Source organism: Sorghum bicolor, chromosome 1 (assembly GCF_000003195.3).
Source record: "Sorghum bicolor cultivar BTx623 chromosome 1, Sorghum_bicolor_NCBIv3, whole genome shotgun sequence".
In the NCBI taxonomy this organism is placed as follows: domain Eukaryota; kingdom Viridiplantae; phylum Streptophyta; class Magnoliopsida; order Poales; family Poaceae; genus Sorghum; species Sorghum bicolor.
Genome location: NC_012870.2, coordinates 78561597 through 78584682, shown reverse-complemented (window position 1 = coordinate 78584682; position 23086 = coordinate 78561597). Strand labels below are relative to the sequence as shown.

The window sequence follows — 23086 nt, the reverse complement described above, 5'->3', positions numbered from 1 at the left end:
CCCGTAATATAAACGTAATGGGGAGCTAGGGACTCGCCGCCTGCTCTGATGGCGAGGCAAGTCGGCAGGCTCAGCTTACTTGTAGTTTTTTTCGAGACCACGCCGTTGAACGTTTTTCATAGCTTACTTGTAGTTGTTGTAGGGTGGGACACAAGCGCCATGAAAAAGAAATAAAATAAAACAAAGCATGATGTGCCGCCACTGCCACCAACAACTACTACTTCCTTCATCTCAAAAAGAAATTTAATCTATATCTCAAAATATATGTGAATCTGGTTTGACGAAGAGTTAAATAATTTTAAATTAAACTAAATTTCTAGAAGATATTTCCAATGTTTAACTGTTTTATGCAAAGCTTGCAGAAACACTGTTTCTTGACTGTAGGCTGGCTTTTCCCGTGAGCTCGAAGCACCCTGTTCCTGCTGACCGCCCTAACTTGTAGGAAACAGCAGCATCAGCCATTGAGGCAGGCGCCGCAAGCAAGGTTAAGAACGAGTACGACGCGCCAACTGCCAGTGCGTCCATGAATTGAATTGCTCGTTTTATAAATTTCAATTCGACGTGTTATAATATTCTGACTCCGCGGCAAATCGATGTACACACGATTTGAAGATTTAACGTGGTATATGCGAGTCCTGTGACAGTGAGACGCATGTCGTGTTCGGTACTTTTAATCTTCAGATATTTTTTGGCTCGGTTTTATGAAGATGCTCATAGAGATAGTGATAGAGCACACTTTGGCCATTTCAACATGCTTTTTCTGAATTCTCTGTATATGTTATTGTCTCTGTCCTAAAATAATTCAACTTCTAGAATCTTTCTATTACAAATTATCTTTAATTTGATCAAATTTATAGTGAAAATAACAACATTCATAACACCAAAATAAATATATTATAAACATATGTTGGTCTTGTTCCCAAATTCAGTCAAACTTAAAGTAATTTGCTTAAATATTTCGCCTGGCACGGGCCGAAACTCCAAACGATCATGCAGTGCTTACACTGCTCGTTCTTTGGGCCACACACGGAAAGAGCCCACGAGGGCCCTTTTAATTTGTACCTGACAGCCCGTGCTTGTGTCCGTTAAAATTCTGGTTCGCCTATACCATAAATCAATTTCACTTTTTTCCTACCTCCTCCGCTTTAAAATAAACAATGTTTAGAATTACTTAAATTAATTAAACTATCTTAAATTTGAACAAAAGGCTGTGAGTGTTTTTTCTTTAAAACAAGATCTTGTCAATATATTTCTCTGAAACATCGAGCACAACATCTGTGGGACACTGACACGTGCGACCTCACACGTCATGGCTGTTGCCTGTTGAGCAACGCCCGCCGTTTCCCCTGTAGCCTAATCGGCTGCGCCGCAACTCGCAACAGCACATTTCGTCTTCTTCCACATGACCACACCTCTCTCTCTCTCTCTCTCTCTCTCTCTTCAGGAAATTCAGATCTTTGGTCTCATTCCATTTCTTCCTGTAAATATAATTGGAGACAATACAGACACACCTAGAAGGTACTACTAGGTTTCCTTTCTGATTGTCGCCATCTTCTTCCGAATCGTTCGAGTGTCTTCATTCACTGCGATCCTGAATTTCAGGGAACTCCGAATGTTCTTGGCCGGCGAAATCTGAGGCTGCCCGCCAAAGCCAAGATGAGGTTCTGGTCTCTGCTCGTCGTAGCATGGCTGCCGGTTCTGCAGGTCCTCCTCGTTGGCTTGCTCGGAGCTCTTCTCGCGTCCAGCCGCCTCGACGTTCTCACGTCCGATGCTCGGAGGAACATCAACAAGGTAGCACACACCGTTTAGTTGGATATGCAACCTGCGCTGAACGAACGACTGAATGCGTGTGCTTCTGGCTGCCTTTTTACTGATTCGATCGCAGGTTGTTTACATCGTCTTCGTTCCATCGCTTGTTTTCTCCAGCTTGTCGAGTACCGTCACGCTCAAGGACATCGTTTCTTGGTTCGAGTTCGCTTGCTTGGGATTTAGTTTACACACTTCGATGAATGTTTTGGGATTTGATCTCTGAACCTGAACGTAATGGTTTAAGGTGGTTCATGCCAGTGAACATGGGCATCGTGTTCCTGATCGGAGCGGTTCTAGGGTGGGTGTCTGTCAAGGTCTTCAGACCTGAAGAACATCTTCAGGGACTTGTCATTGCTTGCTGCTCATCAGGCAAGATGTATAGCAAGGATGTACAGTTTTATTGGCTATTGCTATCTTCAGATAAGATTTGTGTGCTTATTAGTTAGTCCATGCATATTTTTCAGGTAACTGGGGAACCATTCCTCTGATGATTGTTCCAGCAATTTGCAATGAGGAGGGCAGCCCTTTCGGAGACGCCAGCACCTGCAACTCTCTTGGTCTCTCTTATGTGTCCTTGTCAATGGCGGTGAGCCCATGTTCTTCTTTGTTCTTTTCAAAGACCAAGAAGTGTTGGATTGGATTCATAATTTTAGCCGCTCCTCACGCAGCTCGGCAACTTCTATATATGGACGCACAGCTACAGTGTCATGAAGAGATCCGCTACGCTGTACAAGGCAAAACGGCGTAAGAAAGACGCTCAGATTGACACAAGCAAAGAACATTTTGGACAGGATGCAGCTGGTGATTACGCCGCTTTTGTTCCACTGTCCTCTGAAGATTTATCCGATGATGTTGGAAGCAACTCGGTGAGTGAAATATTCTACTGAGATCAGTGATGTACAAACTCGATCTAGTTAATTTTTAGATTGGTCAGCAGGTTACTTCTCCCTTGCTTCCAAATGATCCTAGAGCTAGCGTCTTGGGTTACTACTTGAGAAGAGCAGAGGAGTTGGCGGTGGAGATACTGAAAGAACTATGGTCACCGCCAAGTGTAGCTGCGGTATGCCATATATATGCTTTTCATTACTTTAGTATGATGTCATTATTACTCGCAAAAAAAAAAGTATGATGCCATTACAGAAAGTGAACAGTACAACTCAAAAAAGTGTGATGTTATTGTGGTAGGTCGTGGGATTCAGTGTGGGTGCAGTAGACAAGGTGAAATCACTTGTTACTGAAGAAGGTTCTCCTCTCAGGGTAATCCAGGATTGTACCAAATTATTAGGGTGAGTGTGATCGTCGTCACTACTTTTCCTACCCTCCGTAGAAATCTGTTACTCAGATATAATTAAAAAAAAAACTTTGGAGCAGGGGCGCTACAATTCCATGCACGGTGCTGATTCTCGGTGGAAATCTAACCAAAGGTACACCTACATCGCCAAGACCTCATGCATGCAGTATCATGCCGTCCATTGTCTATGTTTCCAATGGTGGATTGCTGGGCTTCCAGGTATAGGCAAGACGGTGGTCAAGCCCAGTGTGCTCATATCAGTAATTGTCATACGTTTTGTTCTCCTCCCGACTTGCGGAATCGGCATCGTCACAGCAGCCACCAAGCTTGGGTTGCTACCGAATTCTCCCCTGTACCGCTACGTGCTCCTCCTGCAATCCACGGTTCCTCCAGCCATGAGCATTGGTAAGGAGAATTCTATTCCCCCAACTAAGGATGGGGATAGTCTTCCAAATGGATACCCGCGGTTCTACTAAATGAATTAAATATACAATTTCTTTTCTCATTTTTTTTCATTTAGTTACACTAGAGAAGAACCGCGGGTATCCGTTTGGAACACCGTCCCCATCTTTACCCCCAACATGGAACACCGTCCCCATCTTTACCCCCAACATGTCAGCATCAGAGATGCGGATGCCCTTGTGTCTCTAAGGTGACCATTTCTTTCTCCATTGCATTGCAGGCACAATAGCTCAGCTGTTTGATGTGGGGGAAGAGGAGTGCTCTATCATCTTCCTGTGGACGCACCTAGTTGCTGCCCTTGCTCTCACGCTTTGGTCGACGGTGTTCATGTCACTTGTACTGTGAGCTACCAGTACTGAATCTAGCTGAATGGGAGAGATGATACATAGCATAGACAAATGAGGAACATAAAATGTACCAGCACCATTACAAGTAATGGTAACATTAGCAAGATTTGGCCATGCAAAACAATGTTTTCTTTCCATATAAATGAATGTTGCCTAAAAAAACAACCACCCTGTCACATTAGCATACAACAGCTCTTTCACACTAACAGAATATAGTGCTATGTATTTTCTCCGCTGTGAGTAGCAAAACTAAGTTCCCATGTATCGAGAAAAAACTATCTGATACTACAAAATCCTGATCATGTGGTTAGTGTTACAAATCGAAAATCACACCAATGTCGGATTCAAGAATGAGCTGTGTAAGAGGCTGGGAAAAACACTAATGTTACAGTTCATATGAGGGTGAGTTGCAGCTTTGGGCGATGAGGCTGAGGTTCAACTACTTCCATATGAATCCTAACACTCTGGAGGACAGCATAGCTGATGTTTGTTCCGGGCTTGGTTACTCTCTGGTGCACCTCGTCAACTACCCAATCACCACCTTTGTCTCCCTTCGGAGTAAGGTAGATGGGCCCTTCTATGCCGAACCTGATTAGAGAAAGGAGTAAAAACAACGAATGCATAACATTTGATTCCACAAAGAAAGTTGGAAGGGAGAGAAGCATACTTTGGGACAAAGACTATGAAACCATTTGCCTTGATCTTTACTATCCTAGCTTCAGTGTCAGTTGGCCTGCACGGTAAAGGTTTGGGCAGTCAGAAAACAATGTGCACAATCCTTAAGGCTTGAACAGACTTGAGGTCGTTACTTTTTGCAACCATCCTTGTCATATTTCAATATTATCTACTTCTAACCTACCACATACTTATGTCATCTACGATCAAGATGTGTACCTTGTCTTGAAATATATGTGGGTGTGGAGTTCTACCGATGCTCTGCTTGCCATCTGGGCATTTCGATGTCTGTAATTCAGGTCTGGCACGATGACAGTATTATCAGTAAAAACAGCGACACTTATATAAAATAAATGCTCAAGTACTGGATTTGATTTCTCATTTCTTACTGTCAGCGATTCCTGTAAGTTGTGGACCATCCTGAAAGATTGGCGGGAGCTTTGCAATACCTAGAGCTGCAGCTAGCAGTCTATGAACAACAACATCTGCAACAAAAGGATGTAGAATCAAGATCATCCTCACAATTTAATATGTGCTGCAATACTTCTACAGTCGACATTTCTTTCAAAAACTTCTACAGGCTACGCCGCTACAGCCTAGAACTGCATGATCAACTATGCTTTGCATTACAGGACTACATGGCACTCCCCACAATGCTACAACAGTGTTTTTCTTATAAGCCGTACTTTTTCTGCCAGCCAACAGTGTTTTTCTCTCACGATAAATCAGCGAACAGTATTTTCAGCCATGGCTTTTCAGACCAAGCAAGAACCGACTGTTCAGCAAGTCGACTGATCAGATGTCCCAAGGTATATCCTATACACATGCGAAAGGTCAACTGATCTGTGTCGTACACATGCGAAAGGTCAACTTTATCGGATTCACTGTCCCAAGGTATATCTTATACAGTTATACTAACAAAGCAGATTTAATAGCAGGCTATCATGCTATCAACTTCAGGCCAGGGTGGCATTCGATCTTTGGACCGAAAATACGGGTCGGGTTTTTCGGTCTTTTTTAATTTCGAGCTTTGGAAATCATGAACCAAAGTTCTGCCCGAAAAAGCAAGAACCGACTGTTCAGTCTTTGGTCTTCTGATTCGGGTTTTTGGTTCTAACTGAGCAAGATCGATGCTAGTCCTCATCCACCAGGGTGGGCGTTCAGTCAAGACCAAAAATTCGGGTCGGATTTTTTGGTCTTTTTCAATTTCGGGCTCTGGAAATCATGAACCGAAGTTCTGCCCGAAAAAGCAAGAACCGACTACTCGGTCTTTGGTCTTCTGATTCGGGTTTTCAGTTCTAACCGAGCAAGACCGCTGCCTGTCCAGATCCACCTGACACAGAGAGAGAAGAGAGGGAGTAGGAGTCTGCGAGTAAGCCAGAGAAGGGGCAGCGCTCTCAGGCCTCAGCCTCCGTCGCCCGAGCAGCGGCACCCCTCGTTGGCACGGCCAAGCAGCAGCAAGCCAACAGCGCCCACACAGCTGTGAGAGAGCAGCAAGCCAGCGGGCACCCCTTAGCTTGGCGTCTCAGTCAAGCAGCAAGTCAGCAACAGCAGCAAGCCCCCAGCCAGTGGCGGAGGGAGGGGGGGGCACGGGGGGCCTGGCACCCCCTGACACGCTACTAATCCTATAGTATATAGTGAGTATACATATATGTATTAGCTATCCAGCCCCTCCCATTTATTCCAAAATCTAAACATCAAGTGTATTTGTCTATTTGAGGCCCAATAACAAGCAGCCCATTTAAAACAGGAAAATATTCATCTTATCCTATGGTGGACAGGTTGTTAAGATTAGTATTAACTCTTCCAGTATCAACTGCAACCACCGAAAGATGTTTTTCAGCTATGAAACTTGCAAAGACACGTCTCAGGTGTACAATGGGAGATAGTTTTTTACGAGATTGTTTGGTAATTTATATTGAGAAAGAATTGGCTGCATCAATCAGTACTAATGATATTATTATGGCCTACGATCTTGCTGCTAGTCGTAGATCTAAATTTAAGTTGATAGATATGTAATTTTATTTTGGTTAAGACTTGTGAAATATAGTACTATTATTTGAGATTAAAATCAGTTGATATGGCTATCAATTCTACTTTACTTTTCCCATTGCCCCCCCTTACCTCAAATCCTGGCTCCGCCCCTGCTCCCAGCGGCCGGAGCACTAGACTGTGACTCTGAGAGAGCAGAGAGATAGAGATGAGATGGGAGAGCCATGAATGGGAAACATGCCCACGTGACTGAGACAGAGAGATGAGATGAGAGAGACTGAACGGGAGACACAGGAGTAGACGGATGAAAGGATAGGTCCTGAGGTGCTGTGCCCAGTCTGTTCGGACCTCGGTTAACCGATCTATATGATCGAGGACCCGATATACTAATCGGTTTTCAGCAAGTCGAAACCAAACAGAGGACCGAGGACCGAAATTTCGGTCTGTTTGGTCTCGGTCCCTTCGGGTTCAGTCTTCGGTCTCGGGTTTTTCTGCCCAGGCCTAACTACAGGGCCAAAGCTAATATGTCCCTTGCCATTAGTTCTAATTCCTTACAACGCTTAGAAACACAAAGTAAGCTTACTGGCATGTATTATCGATTCTTGTTCCAGGCATACACCAATAGCAACACCAACTTCTATTTTCCGTCAATATTATTACTATTTGGTTTATTATGTTAGTATAAAATAAATTCTTGTCAAAGGGAAAAGTACTATCATCAATGGCAAACATAAAGGTTAGATTAGGTTCAGACTCATAATCATCGAAAAAGGCTAATTAGCTAGAAAGGCCAGGTGAAGAAAATAGCCAAGTAAATGGCTTGAACGGCTTCAGGTTCCCAATTACATTCAACCCATCAAAGATATTATTTTCATACATCAGAGCATCTAAGGATGGAAAACAAACCTGCATATCTGCGAATGGGAGAGGTGAAATGAGTGTAAAGAGAAGCTGCAAGCCCGTAATGGTAATACTCAGAAAAGGTCAAATCTCCACTGCAGAAATAAACTGCCTGTGTGTTGCAACAGGGAAAGTTATATGGATTCTTTGAAATCAGTAAATTAGAATAGGGACTTCATTTCCTAATCTTACCTGTGTCATGCATCTAGTCGCCAAAATTCTAATAAGCTTGTTGAAGTATGGGTCATTGCTCTGCATGTCATGCAGTAATAAAGGGTCAGCATAAGAGTCTATTATCATATATAATGATATTAATGAAGCATCCAAAGAGTAAAATAACACATAACGGTCTCACCTTTGCGTTGTCAAGTGATTCAGCTAATGCCTTTGAGGATGATACATCCAGATTGAGGCCAACAGAAGAGGCGGTACGGAGTAATGGCTCAAGCATCTCTTTTGTTGGGCTAGGATGGCGCCTGTTACCAACAAAATGAAAATTTGCAGGCTTCAAAAAGATCAAGAAGTAAAAAATGGTAATGTTCAATGAGAACACAGTTATTAAAGATTGATTTGCATGATAACAGACATCAACAGATTAGCAGAAGCAGCATGCAGACAAACAATGCGAAACAGCCAACAATCAACAAATTTTTCAATCTAGAAACACAAAATTGCATGATGTTGAATACACTTTTTAGACCGGAATGATGATATTACATTATGTGTTCTCAGGTAGTACCTTCTAGCCTAGTCACAAATGAACTTTTGAACTGGTGGTTTTAGCTTTTAAGAAACAAGAGCAGTACACAAACTTCAGTTTACGTGATTGCCAAAATATCAGTATTAGTACTGAGTGCAAAAGTGATCATATTTATGCACTATGTTTAGAAGCAGCACAATAATTTTACAGCTCATTTCAGTGTGTAACAAGACTTTTCAGAGATATTTATGCCTTAGGGTCTGCCGCTATAGTCGGAGATAGCTGCTACAGAAGGAAAAGGCTAGGAGAACTAACTTATAGCGCTAAGCAATCCTAGCCGCTAATAGCTGTGTTTAGCTGGAGATATCCGCTAAAAACACCTTCATTTAGCGGCAGCAACAGCTATAACATTGACGGCCCAAAAAGACAGCAGGCCCAAATGGCCTCCACCTCGAGACAGCAGGCCCAAACAGTTGGGAAAGTCGTCAAGATCAGGAGCCGCGAGGTGGAGCAGAGACATTTGGGAGCTGGTGGCTGAGTGGATAAGACCGAGTTTAACAGGAGGGAATAAGGTATTATTTATATATGAAAATAATTACGAAAATGGCAAAAAAAAAGAAGGAAAAACAGGGGCAGCGTCTTAGCGGCGATCCTAGCGGGCTATTAGCGGCTATAGCTGTTCGGCGATGGTGCCGCTAAACCCTTTAGCCGGAGATTGAAAACCTTGGTTGTGACAGTCATGATAATTTTGGAATTCTACCTCAGGTTTAGACCAATTTGTGATATTAAGTATAGTATGGTTAAAGGGTTGAAAAGAAAGGTCACAGATAAGAAGTTGGTAAATGGCAGATCCTCACTGACACTATTCATTTTAGTGAACACAGTGTGGTTCAATGGGCTTTTTTCCAATATCTTTTGATGTGCACAACTACAACCTGATCTGGAATGTGACAAGATAAAAAATTGAACAATATGTACCTTAGCAATGAACATAAGGGGAAGTGCTTCAAAATCTTCTCAGCAACAGAAACATTCGCAGCCAACATAAACTCTTCAATCATTTGATTTGCCTCGCGAATTTGATAAATTCCTATTGAATTTGATGTAACTATGTAAGTACTTTATGGCGAATTCTGAAATAATAACACCGATAAGTATTACAAGACCTCATACCTATGTCAAGAGGATCATGAGTTTCACTATCGATCTCAAATTTTACTTCTGCAGAAGCAAGAGTCAGAGCTCCTCTTTCACAACGTCGTTGTCGCATGATCTGCATAAGCAATCACAGCATGAATATATAGGGTGAATAGGTGATGGTATTGGCATTAGATACTAGATGGTGGCAGACATACACCCATTACAGTGTGATAAGAGTGAAACACGATAGCTGACCTTTGCCAATGAATTTAAGTTCCGCAAATCTACAGTAAGTGGATCAACTAAACGGCTGAAAAATAAACAAAAGAAAGCAATCAAGTTCACTGGTGCATTTTTGACTAATTAGACCAAATTAAAGTTTGACTTAAATGTCTAGTAGTGTTCTGAGAAGGTGCAATGCAGAAGGTACCTGTCATCCATTCTTGCCTGGGCTTCAACATAAGACATTGCAGCACAAGATTTGATAACACTCTTTGTATATCTTGTGGATATGACATCAGCATCAGGAGTCATTTCCTGTAAACATGATGTTCCAAATACCAACGTCAGTATCAGTACACTTATTTAAATGACTGACAGATGAAAATAATTACGCTCCTCATATAGCAGAACAATACTGTGGGGAAAAGCCATAAAAGGTGATGTTATTAATAAATCATGGTTCAGAACAGTAGACATGGGGCAGCAAGCGCAACAAGATCATGTCGCAAAACCAAAAGGTCAAAGCACCATTTTTTGCAAGCAGCATTGTTCCAAGATGAAGCTAGGCCCCAGGCTGAGATACACATGAAATTGCTACAAATAGACTACTAGAGCCTAATCCTTCATTGTTTAGGTGATTTACCATGATTTGCTTGGCCAAAAGGACCCAGGCTGCAGCACAGCCAGCCTGAGGCCTGTATCCTCCACTGTGGACTACCTGAGTTCATAGTTCTAGGAGGGCACTGTGGACTTGCTCCATATGCCAAACATATATTGATATATAGGTAACAGTTGAAAAGGTAACACCCAAATCAAAATGTCATATGCAACGCATATCTAACTAGTGCTAATCGAAATAACAACTTGTCATGAACTAGACTTACCCAAATGACAGAGAATGCCAATCTTTCAACATCAGCACGAAGTGAACAAACATCTGGAAACCAAAATAAGAGAAATCGTTAGTCAATCCAGATACTACAAACTGGCCATCTTTTCTTCAAATAAAACAGCAACATTTAATTTCAGATTTTAGTTAATTCAATAATTCATATGAAGCATCAGCACCTTCAGTCAGGGGCTTCGGAAGCATATCAATCCGCTGCCCAACAAGATAAACAGAAGTGCCCCTCTGCGCAGCTTCCTCATCAAGAGGGGTACCAGGATGAACAAAATTAGTGACATCAGCGATATCTGGTCAGCTCAAGTCAAGAAATGCAGTCTGTATCAGTAACACAGAGTGAAAGACCATGATAAATCGCATATCCAGGACAGAGAGGTTGTGACCAAGATGAAGTAAATTGGTTGAAAACAAATTTCAAGAACCAAAAGGTACAACAGAGATAATCGCATATTTGCAATAGTCTGTTTGAACCCACTTTTAACTTTATGTCCTGGAAGACGGGCATTCCAATTGAAAACCAGTAGTGCCCAATCAGATGAGGCAAAACGATTTTATGCCACATGTAGAAAATGGATTTTATCAAGAAAAAGGATTTCTAAACAGAGTATACACCAAGTAGAGACCATGAGTTAACTTAAAACCTCTTACATAACACTTCTTTTCCGATATGACACAGACTCGTGCAGATGTGTATACGCTGGCATGTTTAGGAGAATCAAATTGCATTATTTGCATAATAACCAATTCCATTTAATACTAGACAAACAATTTTATGTGATACACTACAAGCCAGGTAGATGGGTTGATGCAAAAGAGCCTAGTCACAATTTGCAAAATGAACTACCATCAACTAAAACAAAGTTAAGCAGGTAAATATTAACTCAAAGATCACCAAGGAAAAAACACGATATAAATTTGCTCATAAATTTGAACTAAACAGAAGAATTTACAGAAGAAATTGTTTAAGGATACGGACTCCAACTTCAAAATTCCCATTTGGAAGTAGCGTGCAATGTAGTGCATCATCAATGTCTCGACAACCTATAAAGCAGTTGAAGCATAAGAGCTTGACCCAGATACATAAAATAGCAATAGATTGCAGGTATCATGATTAAATTACCTGGTGGATCCACACTAAAGACTCTCACTTGGCGCAAGTCTTGTCTATTAGGATTAGCCAGATCCTCTGGTGATAATGTCCAAGGTAAAGGTGGCAAACAAGCAAGGACTTGAGTAGAGAAAGGCCTGGTGTTGATATCATTCTCTATTAAGACAACCTGCTTCATGCACAAACACCATTAGCATGTACAATCAAGAATATGCCCTTACATGCAAGTATCTTTAAGATGCACTTGATGCAACTCCAAATTTAAGTACACTTGCCTCTGTTTCAGTTTCTTTGTCACCAATATCTCCAATGGTGCGTACATAGTGTCCTGATGGATATCGAGACAAAACATCCCATGAATCAACCGCAACAACAATTCTTTTGTTCACGAGATTCTCAAGCTGCCTGGTTTGAATTCGGATCTTTGGAACTCTTCGATCTTTTGAAACAAATAAAGCATGAGCAACGCCCCCACTACCAGCAGGCATAGGCATCGGCTCCAAGGACCCACAGTACCTGCAGAACACCAGCACTTTATCATATGATCCTGAGGTCAGGAGTATACACATTAGAAATCTCACTCAAAACATATAGAAACTCACGAATTCCAATTTCGCTTGATTATACCCACAACACGTCCAACTGGACGACTGGAGACAGAAGGAGCTGAAGATCCAACTGTTGATTGTGTAGAATTGGTGTTCCTAGGAGCATCGTCAGCACTATTGGGGACCAGATGGACATCTTCTTCTTCTTCTGAAAAAAACAGCAACATTCACCAAATAAGAAAACAAATGAGATGTGTTTCATCTTGTTATTTCAGCACTACGAAAATACCATCATCATCTGCTATGAAAGACTTCGACTCATGCCATTGATCTTGTGGCAAGAGCTCAACAGCAACTATATCACCATCAAAGGCCCTGTTCATATTTGAGCGGCCACGGATAACAATCTCGTCTCCAATGCTCTCGCTCCCAACATAAGCTTCAAATGGATTGTAACGATTAACTCGAAGCTTCCCTTGATGATAGATTCCACATCGCAAACCAGATGTAATCTCTGACATTGGTTTGTGCTGTAACAATACCAAGTAAACAGAAGAGTACATTTCACGCAAGAGCATATATGTTAGCAACACAACAAAGCACTACTGTATAATTAGCATACCTCATTATAGATTACTTTCTTCTTGGATGGTCTATGGTCTTCTACATCTTCCATGGTAACATCTCCACTAGATGGAACAACCACCAAATCAAGCAAACCAGGCTGTGCAAGCGATCTTACATATGACTCAACTGGAACAAGAAATGTTTTATTGAGATTGTGGCTACCATAATATCATTTCGCAGTATTAAAAAATATTGAGCTATATATAAATCAGTTGTAGTATGCTATCCACCTGTCTCAGCGTTAAGGCCTTCTTCAATAGCTTTCCTTTTGTTATCTCTGTCATTTGTAATCAGTAGAACCTTCACGCTCTCACCAAGATGGCTTTGGTACCAACGAGCAGCAACACGAATTGCTGAATAAGAAAACAATTAAACAATCAGTGGCACAACTGTCCAATATATGATAGGAAATGAATGTGTGTGGAATCAGATAACCAGGTTAACAAAATCATTCCATACCTCTGTCATTACGATCATTAGAGCTCTCCCCAACCATATCTTTGACATAAGTATCCCTGTTTTTTGAGTAAAATGAGAAACATATAATGGCAAAAAAAATAGCGGCAGCCGTCAAGACACAAGTCTTGATATAAATAGCTTACACAATTTACAGGGGTACACAACTAGAAGCTGAAGTGTGTGCAATTAGATTTCAAAATTCCCCATTGATAGGCAATTGCATCATAAAAGACACTGAGAACATAATCAATGCCAACATAGATTGCTGTGATTGACCTAGTTCTGTAGAAAGAGGACTTTCATTGCCTTTTTTATCATGCAGTTCATCCACTATATCACTTTGAAAGATGCAATGTCAGGAAGAGTGAGGCTTGTAAGAGACTGACACACATTGACAATTTCCATCATGAAAGCTGTAGCCCTCTCAGACCATGGGCATCTACTGATAGCTGTGATATCGCTTCGAAAGGTGCAATGACAATTTTATAATTTATATGCAGTACATCCACTTCGATATCGCTTTGAAAGATGCAATGTCAGGAAGAGCCCATATTTGCAAGAGACTAATGCATACATTGACAATTTTGCATTATGAAAGCTGTAGCCCTCTCAGACATGGGCATCTACCAAAAGCTATTATTTCTTCCCATGAAACTATTTGATAAGTAATTGTGCAGTTATGGTGCTTGCATAAAGACATTTCATCAATACAATCATGCTGAAACTGTGAAAAATGGTGTCCAATACTCATGCTGCATGTTAAGTGGGTGTGTGGCTTCAACCAAACATCATTTGAACAAAGCTTTTTTAAAAAAAAAAGATAGCAAAAATTTCACCTAATTTATTTAGGTAAATCCTCAAAGGTAACTCTATAAAGAATTGACCACAGTATCATATGGCACGAGTGATCTTGGGTTAACCCTTATGTTTTCCTCGATTTTTCCAATGCTAGAAACTCAAATAGATTTATAGAACTACTACACTCCAGCAGCTTCATCAGCAATATTCGATTGACTAAAAAGTAAAAACTGAACCTCTTTTGGTTCAAATATGAAGATATCATCAGAACTACAAACGAGGACATCACTGTAGAATACAAACCCACCTGTGCTGCTCGTTGGCGAAAACATAGAACCTCCGTGCTTTGTTGGTACAGAGTGCCTTGATCCTGTTGAAAACCGAAAGGTTCTTATTCTTCACCTCGTCCAGCACCACTGACAGCAAGACGACATCCTCAATCGCGGGGTTCTCCAGCAAATCGATCTGCCGCAACATCTCACTTCATCATCCCAGCGCACCCTCGATCCTACGCTAAGCGGGAGACAGAGAAACGCCACCGTTACCTGGTGGAGCACGACGTTGGTGTCTACGACGAGGATGGCAGCGGCGGCGGCGGCGAGCTTGCGCTCAGCGGCGGCGGCGCAGGCGGAGCAGGGGACGAAGCCGCAGTAGACGTCATCGCGGAGGTAGTGCTCCCTAACAACCTGCAGAGAGGTGACGGCGGCGTCAGGTAGGGTTTGGCGGAGCACCTCGAGAGATGGTGGCGTTTGCCCGAGCACTGACCTTTTGGATGCGGCCTTGCTTCGTCTTCTTCACGAATGACTTGCTCTGCAGCATGGTGGTGAGTTAGACAGCGCGCCGCGAGGCGGCTCCGGCGGCGGCGAGGAGCGCGGAGGAGACGTGTACCAGCCGTCGGCGGGGGAAGTGCCGGCGGCGGCAAAGGGGCCAACGGGGTTTAGTTTGGTTCGTTGTGGGGTCGGTTGAGCTAGCCTGACTCAGGTCTGGGACTCAGTGTGGGTTCGACCGCGGGGCATCGGTTGGACTTGGACACGTGAGAAGTGAGCCGTGACTGGAGACCCAGAGGCCACCTCGGAGCACCCCACTTGAAGGGATGAAAATCGAACCATCAGACTAAGACACGGCAGAACACTATTTTCAGTCACGCTATTTTCAGTCGACTTTCACCTTATTTGACGCATACATTCACCTTATTACAAATTTTGTAGTTACTGCTGAAAAATAGTTAGCTGAAATATGAACACCCGGGTAAATTGGAGATTCGAATCTAGATAGCCTGCAATTTCCACCACAAAGAATACTAAATTACCCAACGCTCAGACCGTATCTTAGTGGCTATTTTAGTTCTTATTAAATAACAAATATAATTACAATGTCTATTATAGCAAGGTGCATAAAAATCTAATAATTACATTAATTTTAAGTTGCAATATAAATGCATAGATAAAGTTAGTGTAAATACACATAATGCTCTATGGTAAAGAAAGAGCATAAAAAGACATTAAGATATTATACCAACTATATGTCGATTTGAAGAGCATCTCCACCAAATACTCTATCTTCTATTTCTAAATACTAGCATCTTAGGAGAGAAATATGTTGCGCCAAATCCCTGTCACCTCATATATAGTACTTATGATTAGAGATCTAAACACGGGCTCCTCTATCCTAAATAAATGAGAGATAATCTTTTCCATGTTTGTAAGGGAAGAGTAACTCCATCGGATCTATTATATTACATTTCTAGGAGTTAACATTTTAAGAGGTGTGCCCGTGATTTTTCATCTTATTGTATTCATAGTGATCACCTTTCCTTCAAACCTCTTTCTATGATGCACATCAACAAAAATCAGCCTTGCTCTACTCCTTTTTTAAACATTACTTCTACCCTTTTCCACCCAGTAAAGGAAGCTTCACTAATGAGTCAGAAGCCAATCTAGTTTAATGAGATAAAAAAACAAACATCAACACCTATCTCGACGCACTGTTGGACATGTTGTCCATATAGAATGAATCTCTTTTGCAATTGAACACATGTAGTAGAGCGATTGCAATCAGGCCCACCCACTGGTGACTTAATTGACAAGGAATTGGTTGTATTCACCTAGCTAAAAATGTGCTAATTCATTGGTAAATTCACTATACTCTCTTTCTACATTGAGTTTTTTCACTCCACCACTAGCCTGGCCATCTTCTTTTTAAAGCAATCACCGATTTATTCTTTGTGTTATCTTATATAGTACAGTCACCACATTCTCATGATCTGATACAAATAATTGCTTTGAAACAACTACAACATGAGACAGGTACCTTTAGTGTAGGCTCTAGCTTTTGGCTTCTGCTACATTCATGCGTCCTAATATAACATATAACATGTTATGCAAAAAGCAAGAGTATGATGTTGGGATCTCATTCTATCACACCGACATTCACTCTTGCGTCGTTTCTAGAAAAAAAAATCGCCCACATTCACCTTGACCTAGTCCTTTGGGAGGAGTTCCCACCCCACTACTAGAATTTCTTCCACACTGCATAGGTGTATAAGAGTTAAGAAGTACTCCCTCCATCCCAAAATAACTGTCATTTTAGGTTTTCGTGTCGCAAGTTTGACTAAATTTATAGAAACTACGTACAATATTTGTATTTTCAAATAAATTTATTAAAAAATTATATTCAAAGATCTTTCCAATGATACTAATTATGTACCATAAATATTAATATTTTTAATATATATCTAGTCAAAGTTGTTTCTTGGGAAGCGAGAACGATAATTATTTTGGGACAGAGGGAGTAGGTTTGTTCCACACACTTTGCATTATCACTTTGACCATAAGAAAAAAGAATCCTTTGCTAGACTAGTAGCATAGTTTCGTCAAAAAGACTAGTAGCATAAACTTATGTAAGTTCAGAAGATACATAGTCTGAGATTCTTGCTGGCCATAATTATGGGTGAGGTTATTGTGGATTGTCCAGGTTCTCGAGAACACTAATATGATTAAGTCTGATTTTTGTGTACACATTTACCTTAGCCACCCAACATCATAGCAAAAGAAATGGTATAGAGATTATCAATGGTGTGTGTAGTGCTTCTTCTCTCCTCCTAATTCCGATTCAACAATTTATTCTGACTTCAAAGTGTTACAACTATAAAAAATGAGGTTTCTTTTTTTAATGATTAGGCATGAGACAATGTCTATTTCATTGATAAAAAAGAGATTTTATAAGCCAGAAAACCAGGAAACCAACACAAGGGGTTATCATCAAGCTATTAGGGCCACTAAGTTTTTTGCACCTGTTGTCACTCACTTTCGGGTCTCATCCTTGCTTTTGGCTTTTCAAATCAATCATTATTGCCCTTTAGGTTGTATCACTCTCACGTTTCTTTCTTTCTACAACTCTCATGTAACGAACAAAGTTAGACTATTGATGGATTTTCGTGGAGCAAACCTTGTGGAGATGAGGTTTGTCCACCATTCATGCACCCCTTGTGCAAGGCTACATTTTTCGGTGTTTGGAGTTTTAGTTAGGCAAGCCAGGTCGCAACAAGGCTCCACATCCTCTTCGTGTATTGACATTCAACAAGTAGGTGGTGTAATGTTTTCATCGCCCGGTGACATAGATTACATGACATGCTATATGACCATCCACCTTGGGTAAGCCTATTGATTGTTGAAAGATGTTATTGTAGGATTGTCCATGTAAATAGTTTGCACTTCAACGCCCAAGCCTTCGAAATGTCGCCTGAGTGATTTGCTTTGGGAGAGGTTGTTGTGTAAATGCTATATATATATGCAATTAGCTTCCAAACAATGTCATCATATTGGTCTCGATGAAGATTATTTTACAAATTTTTTTAGGTGTTTTTTTATTATGCCATTTTGGATTTTGAGGTCTCGTCGTCGTTTTGTAAGGCATCGGTTGTAGTATATTTGTTTGAACCTTAAAATAAATTACATAAAATTGCGCTACAAAGTCCTTTGATCATGTAGCATGTTAGAATGCTAGAAACAGATATGTGATGAAGCACTTTATTTGGTTAATTTCTTTGATGAATCAGACCTAAGTGCTATGCGGAGTCGTTCCTCGACAAGTTGCTTCCTAGAGAGACCATGACAGGCCTTGGGTGAAAAACTATGTAAGTGTTCTTTTTGGGAGGGGGAGGGAGCAATGAGGTTTTCTAATAAAAGTAAAACAAAAAAAGAGAAAGAGAATAACTTCCTTCGTTGTATGGGAGAAAACAGAAATTGGAGCAAGAGTTCAAACGGCACTAGAGAAAGGAGGGTGTGTGAGGCTGTGAGCAATCATCCAAAGAATGGTAAAGTACAATTTTCACCCTCAAAGAACATGAGGGTTGCGAGCAATGGGCACAAACAAGTCCCTGCTCCTCATGTACAAATACTGATCACTCGATCAAACATATATATCTGCGTACTGGTGGCCCCAGAATTACAGATCACACAGGTCACAGAAAAAAAAAAGAGAGAGGCGTACATCGTTCCGATCAATCAACATGGCAAAAAAGACAAGAAACTATCAACCAAGAACAGCGACGCACAGTGCGGAAATTTGCCCGCTCTCCTACCGCGCCGCGCAGGCCGCGACACATCGGATATCGCCGCGCCCGAACGGGTGGCTGCGGCGCATGCAATCGCCTTATCCCCACGCCGCCCGGAGGCCACAAGCGCAAGCAGTGATCACGGGCTCACGGCGCCTCCTCCGCGGCCACGACGCTCCGGCAGCGCAGGCAGGTAGCACATAAATACGGAGCCGGAGCACCACCGTCCGGCTCGGTTCCGTCTGGCTACCATCATCCCTCGGCACCCGGCAGCAGCGCGCCATGGCCACCCACGCAGCTCTCGCCGCCTCGCGCATCCCCACCAGCGCCCGGCTGCACAGCAGGGCGGCGTCCAGGCAGGTACGTCGTGCGTGCGCACGTTCTAGCTTGCTAGGCCGTGGAACGTACGTGGTAATAAGCGGCCGGAGATGAACAGTTTTTTGTGTCCCTGATGATATGAGTAATGTTGGTGTGCAGAGGGTGGACTTCGCCGACTTCTCCGGGCTCAGGCCAGGATCTTGCTCCGTGAGCACTGCCGCGAGGGAGGTCTCCTTCTCCGACGTCCTTGGTGCGCAGCTCGTCGCCAAGGTACGTTATGCATACGCAGCTAAGACATCCTGAAGTTTCTGTGTACCAGAGCGCGTTTATGTAGAATTAAAAAAAAAAGGAGCGCGTTTATGTAGCAGCACTACGTGCTTTTGCAGCTGCAGCGTACATATCTGCTTACGGTAAAAAAAAAGGAACTGCTGAATATCTGACCGTTTATGTAGACTTTTTTTTTTAAAAAAAAGGAGTAGTGTACACAGATCAAGGAACTGCTGAATATGTGACCGTTAATGCCAACTCACCAAAAATACATCAGATAGACAGATAGTTTTGTTATGTATGGCTGGTTTATCTGATTATCTGACTCATCTGTTCTGTCGATGGAAAGGGAGAGTACGTAGATCCGGACGAAGTATTAGTCCTAGATTCACCAATCATCGTGGATATATGCTAATAATCTTCTACTCTTGTTCATATGTACAGCTTACAATCGAAATTACTAGCGTGAGCTCACTATGTTTGAGTTCTTGATATGCTGGATGCATGATAGTTTGATATTTTCTTTTGTTCAAGATTCGCGTAACAACGTCGTGCCAATGGATTCAAACAAGAAAGGAGTCTATTGTGATATCATGCTAATTATACTTGTCCATGCTAATTATACTCCAACCGTGACCTTCAAAGCCTTATAATGACCACAAAAAAGACGACACACTTGTCATGCTAATTGTACATCAACTAACCAACAGTTAGTATTCAAAAAAATCAACACCAATGGGACAACCAACGCATACTCCTATATTTTCGCAGCAGTATTCTACAGTCAATTGATTTGTGCACAAGTTTTGGCTTCATTCAGCTTATACAAGCATGCGACTGTGCAGTGTTACACGCTGGCTATAGAAATCGTCCTGAAAACTATTCCTGCTTGCTGGTTACCCTGTGACAGGCCACTGGAGAGAACGCGGTGAGGGCGCCCGCTGAGGCGAAGCTGAAGGTCGCCATCAACGGCTTCGGCCGCATTGGCCGGAACTTCCTCCGGTGCTGGCACGGCCGTGAGGACTCCCCGCTCGACGTCGTCGTCGTGAACGACAGCGGAGGCGTCAGGAACGTACGTGAAGATCGACGATGCCAACTGAAGCCGCCGCACTCGTATTCAGAATTTCAGACGCTCGCCACGAATTCTGACAGAAATTTGCATCATATTGGTGCGTTTTTTTCTCTTGATTCTAGGCGTCTCACCTTCTCAAGTATGACTCGATGCTGGGCACCTTCAAGGCTGACGTCAAGATCGTCGACGACACGACCATCAGCGTCGATGGCAAGCCCATCACCATCGTCTCCAGCAGGGACCCTCTCAAGCTCCCATGGGCTGAGCTCGGCATTGACATCGTCATCGAGGTACAGTAACACAGGATCCCCACTCATCCCCAGTTCAGAATGTGCGCCGGCCACGCAGAAAGACTGACAGTGTTAAAAAAAAAACTGTGTCGTGAAGGGCACCGGAGTCTTCGTCGACGGCCCCGGCGCCGGCAAGCACATCCAGGCCGGCGCAAAGAAGGTCATCATCACTGCTCCGGCCAAGGGCGCCGACATCCCGACCTATGTCGTCGGTGTTAACGAGGGCGACTACGACCACAGCGTCGCCGACATCATCAGCAACGCTTCCTGCACGACCAACTGCCTCGCGCCATTCGTCAAGGTCTTGGACGAGGAGTTCGGTGAGTGCTCTTGGTTCCCAGCTGGTCACCACAGTCTGATGGTGTACCTCCGGAGAGAGTCACCAGCTGATTGCTTGTGATATACGATGCAGGAATCGTGAAGGGGACCATGACGACAACGCACTCGTACACGGGTGACCAGAGGCTGCTGGACGCGTCCCACCGTGACCTCCGGAGGGCCCGTGCGGCGGCGCTGAACATCGTGCCGACGAGCACGGGCGCCGCCAAGGCCGTGGCGCTGGTGCTGCCCCAGCTGAAGGGGAAGCTGAACGGCATCGCGCTCCGTGTGCCAACCCCGAACGTGTCCGTGGTGGACCTGGTGATCAACACCGTGAAGACGGGCATCACTGCCGACGACGTGAACGCGGCGTTCCGCAAGGCCGCCGACGGCCCGCTGAATGGCGTCCTGTCGGTCTGCGACGTGCCGCTCGTGTCCGTGGACTTCAGGTGCTCCGACGTGTCCTCCACCATCGACGCGTCGCTCACCATGGTCATGGGCGATGACATGGTCAAGGTCGTCGCCTGGTACGACAACGAGTGGGGGTACAGGTAAGAAGAAGCGATCGATTGTCTAAACAACTGAACATATAACTATATATGCATGCATGCATGGATGGCAAATTATATTGTTTTCTGACGCCGGGCTTGTTGGGTGCGTACGTGCAGCCAACGCGTGGTTGATCTGGCGCACCTGGTGGCGGCCAAGTGGCCAGGCGCGGCGGCGGCGGGCAGCGGCGACCCTCTGGAGGACTTCTGCAAGGACAACCCCGAGACCGACGAGTGCAAGGTGTACGAAGCATGATGAGGCCCCCTTGTTGTAGGCCAGGGGCCGCCGTGTGCTCAGAAAATTCACTAGCTTTGCCTCGTGTTCTTTCGATAGAGAATACTATATACAGATTCGCCGAAAGAGACGTAGACGAAAATGTGCCGTTTTCTATGAGTTGTGTATGTAATCACTGAACTCGTACAGGCTTCCGCTTTTCGATCATTTCCTGTTGGGACTCCTGTAATTCTGCGGTGTGTGTTTATTTCATCAATCATGCCGACATGATCGATCCATCATATACTTTTATACTAATATAAGTACATGTAAAGATTTCGTGTCACCAGCATAATCTGGTCTGGTATAATCGCTTTGCTTGCAATTGTAACCAGCACTCCCTGAAAAAAGAGATGGAGTTTCCAAGGCCCTGATTGCCGTAACAGGAACATCGATAAAACCTCGCAAAAACCGGCAGAAAAGGCCCCGGTGTCCTGGTAACCGCGGCACGGCCACAATCAGCGCACCGCGGCCGAAAGAGATTGCGGCCGGCGTCACGATCACGAGTTGCGCGCCCCCGCCCCTGCTCTCGGCTCGGTCCCCCGTGCCTTTCGCGGCTCGCGTCCGCACTCCGCAGTTCCGCACCGCACGCCCCGCGCTCGCGCGGCCGGCCCACGCACCAGAAAGGCGACTAGCCGAGCGAGCCGTCTCCCCGGTGCCGCGTCCCGGTCTGGCTCCCCCACCGTTACACGTCTGCATCCACGACGACGACCCGTTTGTCCCCTTCGCTCCGACCTCTCTCGGCCCCGTTCGACAGCAAAGCGGCGTCCTTCCCCAACCACCGTGCGGCGGCGACAGTTCCCCGGTAAGTCGGCCCGGCGGCGATGTTTTTGTAAATACAGCACATCTTTAGTTTTTTTTTCTTTTTTTTTTTGCGAAAATTAGATTTTTCTTCTGAAGCTACAACTTCTTATTTACACTTTTTTCCGGAGAGAACTGATTCTCCGCAAATTTCATGAAGTGATTCTCTAAACTAAACTAAAGAGTCCGAGAACTAAAAAAAAATAGTTTCTCCTAATTCTGTGAAATAAGTCTCTATCGTGATTTCAGAGTTTATGTTAAAGAATAAAAAAGAATCCTTCAGTCATAGGATCACTTGTACTAGAGAATCAGCTTTCATAGTGAGTCGGAATTAGCTAACATATTTAATCCATGTTTTTGTGATGCATGACCTTATTCGTTGTGAATCTAACTGTTGATGCAACACCCATGACTTTTCCTTCCTTTGCGATCAAGAGAAACAATTAATCAATCATCATAAGTTGCTCGTTCTCATAATAGGTCTAGTGACATGTCCGTGTAGCTCTCGAGGAAACACAACAAATGCCGGCATGCAACTCCATCTTGGATTGGTGGAACACCTAGAGACCACGATGGACAAGAGACTACAAGGGCAAGGCAGACACTCTTTGCTTTGGTAGCATGCAAATTGTGGAAAAAGCACAACAAAATGCTTCCGTGG

General features: G+C 43.5%; 3 protein-coding genes across 4 annotated transcripts; 2 read left to right on the top strand and 1 right to left on the bottom strand.

Moving 5' to 3' along the window:
- Nucleotides 1373-4074, top strand: LOC8085692 (protein PIN-LIKES 7). 2 transcript variants are annotated; one of them, XM_021450772.1, is made up of 11 exons: nt 1373-1518; nt 1603-1791; nt 1886-1965; nt 2054-2178; nt 2274-2395; nt 2478-2675; nt 2747-2869; nt 2995-3095; nt 3181-3233; nt 3320-3505; nt 3783-4074. In XM_021450772.1, exons 2-11 carry the CDS (start codon nt 1657-1659, stop codon nt 3905-3907), a joined length of 1248 nt encoding a protein of 415 aa, XP_021306447.1. In that variant the 5' UTR covers nt 1373-1518; nt 1603-1656; the 3' UTR covers nt 3908-4074. The 2 variants fall into 2 exon arrangements, with proteins under 2 accessions (XP_021306447.1, XP_021306446.1); XM_021450771.1 differs by having other exon boundaries at nt 2735-2869.
- LOC8085691 (exosome complex exonuclease RRP44 homolog A) lies at nt 4024-14987 on the bottom strand. Its single transcript, XM_002465888.2, has 24 exons — nt 14748-14987; nt 14528-14668; nt 14290-14447; nt 13185-13240; nt 12956-13078; nt 12721-12851; nt 12388-12628; nt 12153-12306; nt 11826-12066; nt 11563-11719; nt 11415-11483; nt 10607-10732; nt 10423-10475; nt 9747-9853; nt 9572-9626; nt 9350-9449; nt 9155-9266; nt 7832-7952; nt 7669-7728; nt 7483-7588; nt 4974-5069; nt 4804-4885; nt 4577-4642; nt 4024-4497 (listed from the first exon to the last, which is right to left on the bottom strand). The coding sequence occupies exons 1-24, from the start codon at nt 14799-14801 to the stop codon at nt 4302-4304; spliced, it is 2805 nt and encodes a 934-aa protein (XP_002465933.1). The 5' UTR covers nt 14802-14987; the 3' UTR covers nt 4024-4301.
- LOC110431784 (glyceraldehyde-3-phosphate dehydrogenase B, chloroplastic) lies at nt 18580-21913 on the top strand. The gene is made up of 7 exons (XM_021451377.1): nt 18580-18897; nt 19015-19125; nt 20033-20194; nt 20317-20484; nt 20582-20804; nt 20897-21353; nt 21471-21913. Exons 1-7 carry the CDS (start codon nt 18820-18822, stop codon nt 21604-21606), a joined length of 1335 nt encoding a protein of 444 aa, XP_021307052.1. The 5' UTR covers nt 18580-18819; the 3' UTR covers nt 21607-21913.